This window comes from Pinus tabuliformis, chromosome 9 (assembly GCF_031772625.1).
Source record: "Pinus tabuliformis cultivar Carrire ecotype Pingquan chromosome 9, CPIR1, whole genome shotgun sequence".
Taxonomy (NCBI): domain Eukaryota; kingdom Viridiplantae; phylum Streptophyta; class Pinopsida; order Pinales; family Pinaceae; genus Pinus; species Pinus tabuliformis.
This window is the reverse complement of record NC_142307.1, coordinates 406,089,308-406,092,503: the sequence shown is the minus strand read 5'-3', so window position 1 is coordinate 406,092,503 and position 3,196 is coordinate 406,089,308. Positions and strand designations below refer to the sequence as shown.

At 34.8% G+C, this 3,196-nt stretch overlaps 1 protein-coding gene across 1 annotated transcript; it reads right to left on the bottom strand.

The window, feature by feature from the left end:
* Positions 1-247: 247 nt before the first annotated feature.
* On the bottom strand, positions 248-2,423 carry LOC149148873 (putative anthocyanidin reductase). The gene is made up of 5 exons (XM_089440202.1): positions 2,260-2,423; positions 1,605-1,774; positions 1,314-1,514; positions 816-1,189; positions 248-578 (listed from the first exon to the last, which is right to left on the bottom strand). The coding sequence occupies exons 1-5, from the start codon at positions 2,387-2,389 to the stop codon at positions 437-439; spliced, it is 1,017 nt and encodes a 338-aa protein (XP_089296328.1). The 5' UTR covers positions 2,390-2,423; the 3' UTR covers positions 248-436.
* Between the last annotated feature and the right edge of the window lie 773 nt (positions 2,424-3,196).

The following is a 3,196-nucleotide window of genomic DNA, read 5'->3' as shown; positions in this document are numbered from 1 at the left end:
AGTTACTTTATATCTCTATATAAAATTAAATACAATGTGAAATATTTTAATTATAATACACTGTTATTACTATTTTTAATTTATTAATTTAAATTATTATTTTACTATATTTTAAATATAACCATTATTAATTATATGAAAATATCAATATCTTTCTCACAATGAGTTGCCCAACACCTCAAGTTAAAAAAACAAAACACATATATATATATGAAACACCACCATTCTTTTAACATGGTTGAATTCATTATCCAATTTCATTAGAAAATTTAAACCGAGACACTTCAACTATTAAACCATAGTTTAACAAACTACGGTCAAAGACTTCACAATAGTAAGAGCTTCCTCTCTATGATTTCAATCTATGGCACCAAAGATACTCATATTATTCCTATCGCCAGTCTGCAAACACCCCTGTTCTGTTTGATTATATTAATTAAGTAAGCTGTCCCTTCGTCTTCACGTAGTCCACAGCATCATCGAAGATTTCATCGATCCCAAATTTAAAAGAGAAACCGCTATCCACCAATTTCTTCGACGAAAGGTTTGCTTTTTGGATCGGTGGCACATCCTCGAACCTGGATGTATACACACAAAGTATTCATTATATAAAATATTTAAACAATATCAGTATAATTATATAAAATAATTTAAATTGGATTTAAATTTTTATTTAAAATAAATTTATATTAATTTAAGCTAAAAAAATTAAATTAACTAAATTCATATTAAATCCATATTTAAAAAAATTATCAAAAAAATCCAAATCCAAAATCCAACGGGAAAAGGGTGAATCACTTGAGACTGATACTCACTGCGTGGGGACATTATATTGCGGATAACGTGTGGACAAGTACTGCGCGAGCTGTGGAATAGGGGTGTTAACGGAACAGCAGATGTAACGGCCCACCGCAGAGGGGTTGTCCATTAAGAAAATCTGGGCACTGCAGACGTCGTCTACATGGACCAACGAAGCGAAGCCGTAGACCATTTGAATAACCTTGAAAGCCTCCATGTCTCGGGGAGTGCGGGTGAGGAGGGAAAGGACCACCTCGACCGTCTGTGGAACGTTGGGGTTAATGGCAGACCCAGCCACCAGCACAGGGTTGATCGTCACAACATCCAACCCCTGCTCCTCTCCATATTGCAGTGCTGCTCGCTCTGCAAGCGTCTTCGAAACTGGATATGCCTGCATCATTAAACACACCATCTTTACATTTTCCGGAAAAAGAAATCCCTAATTAAGATGAATCTATACTAATAATTATATATTTAATTAAGATGAATCTATACTAATAATTATATATATTTACCCATGCGAGAGGCTTCTTATCGCGGAGAAAATCCACGTCTGTCCAGCAGGTTTCGTCAATGCACTGATTCTGCTCCTCTGACTCGTTTATGGAAGCCGTGCACGCAGAAGATGTGACCACAACGCGCTTCACAGTTTTGGCCTTTGAGCAAGCCCTCAGAACATTCAGCGTTCCGTTGATTGCTGGCTTCATCACGTCACGCTGCGGATCGAAGCAGCAGTGTTATGTTTCTAAATATTAAGACCCTTAATACCGTTTAGGGAGAAATTGAAGAGACGACTTGTTAGTTACCTCGGGATCGTTGGGGTTGAAGTTGACGGGACTGGCCACATGGAAAACGCCATCACAACGGTCTATGGCAGCATCGAAACTGCCTTCTTCCAGTAGATCCGCACTGAAGATTTTGAGCCTCTCCCTAGCGCCCGGAATGTCCAGGAGATGCCGTACCTTCGCTACGCTCCCTGCGTCGTCACCGTACAATATTCTTATTCTTGTTTATAATATTTATTTATTCTAGTGGTGCGAAGATCTGTGAGACCAAGACCAAATTTCGTCACTTAATTATTGGATCACATTTATAAAAAGAAACTTACAACATCAATTTCGCCAAGAAAGACAAGGAGCCAGACAATTAAAAACTAAGAAAAGAAACCGATAGACTAATTTGATCTCAGTAGACTTTACCCACTATCATCATCATCATCATTTTGTTGGTGCTAAAATTGAACCAAAACAAAACTAAATTTAGCCACTTAGACCATATTTATAATGTTATATAATATATTATTTTCAATATTTATTTATTTTTATAACAGTAAAAGACTACACCATAAGACAATGTAATATACTATTTTCTTCTTAAATAAAAAGAGAAAAATGGAATTACACCATAAGACTATGTAATATATTATTTTCTTTTGAAATAAAAAGAGAAGAATGGAATTACCTGGGTCACGCACAGTAGCGTGGACAGTGTGACCCCGTTGGAGTAAGAGCTTGACCAGCGAGGAGGCCACGAACCCTGTTGCTCCGGTCACACAAAAGGTGGTTTTGCATGTGGGAGATGCAGAGGCCATTTTTCTTTCCCCTCATACCTTACCAGGATACAAGCCATAACATCCTCCATTTATTGTGGATTGTCTTCCTACTTTCAGTCTCTCGTATAGGTAGAATGACAAAGACACAACAACAAAGGTCACCTCCGGCCAATAATGCAAAGGATAAGATTCCTTCTCTGCTAAAGGATAAGATATGTCCTTATCTCGCAAATTCCCAGAATACAAAGGATAAGATATTTCCTTACTTTGCAAGGATGTGAGGGAATTCAAATTTAATCAGAACTACTACTTTCTTTACTGGTTCATCATGTATCCAGTAAATCAATTACTGGTTCATTATTTTTATTTCTATTGTTTACATTTTACTATCAGAAAATGTAAATGTATCACATTTTACCATCAGACTGATATAGGAATAAGATATGTCAAATTTTAAGCATCATGTATCCAGTAAATCAATTATTGGTTCATTATTTTTATTGTTTACATTTTACTATCTGAAGGATGTAGGAATAAGATAGGTCAAATTCTAAGCATCATGTATCCGGTAAATCAATTATTGGTTCATTATTTTTATTTTTATTGTTTACCATTTACCATCAGAGGGATATAGGAATAAGATATGTCAAATTTTAAGCATCACGTATCCAGTAAATCAATTATTAGTTCATCATTTTTATTTTTATTGTTTTATTGGTTAGATGAGGAAAAAGAATATTTAAGAGTAAAAGGAAGTAAGTTAATATTATTGATTTGTTATATTTTTATTTTTTATTTTTTATTTTTTAAATGAGAATAAAATGATATTCAATTTACATAATGAAT

Coding starts and splice junctions, on each gene's coding strand:
- LOC149148873 (XM_089440202.1), bottom strand. CDS start 2,389: ATGGCCTCTGCATCTCCCACATGCAAAACCACCTTTTGTGTGACCGGA. Junction 1,775..2,259: donor CGCTACTGTGCGTGACCCAG/GTAATTCCATTC, acceptor GTGACGACGCAG/GGAGCGTAGCGAAGGTACGG. Junction 579..815: donor CAATATAATGTCCCCACGCA/GTGAGTATCAGT, acceptor GTATACATCCAG/GTTCGAGGATGTGCCACCGA.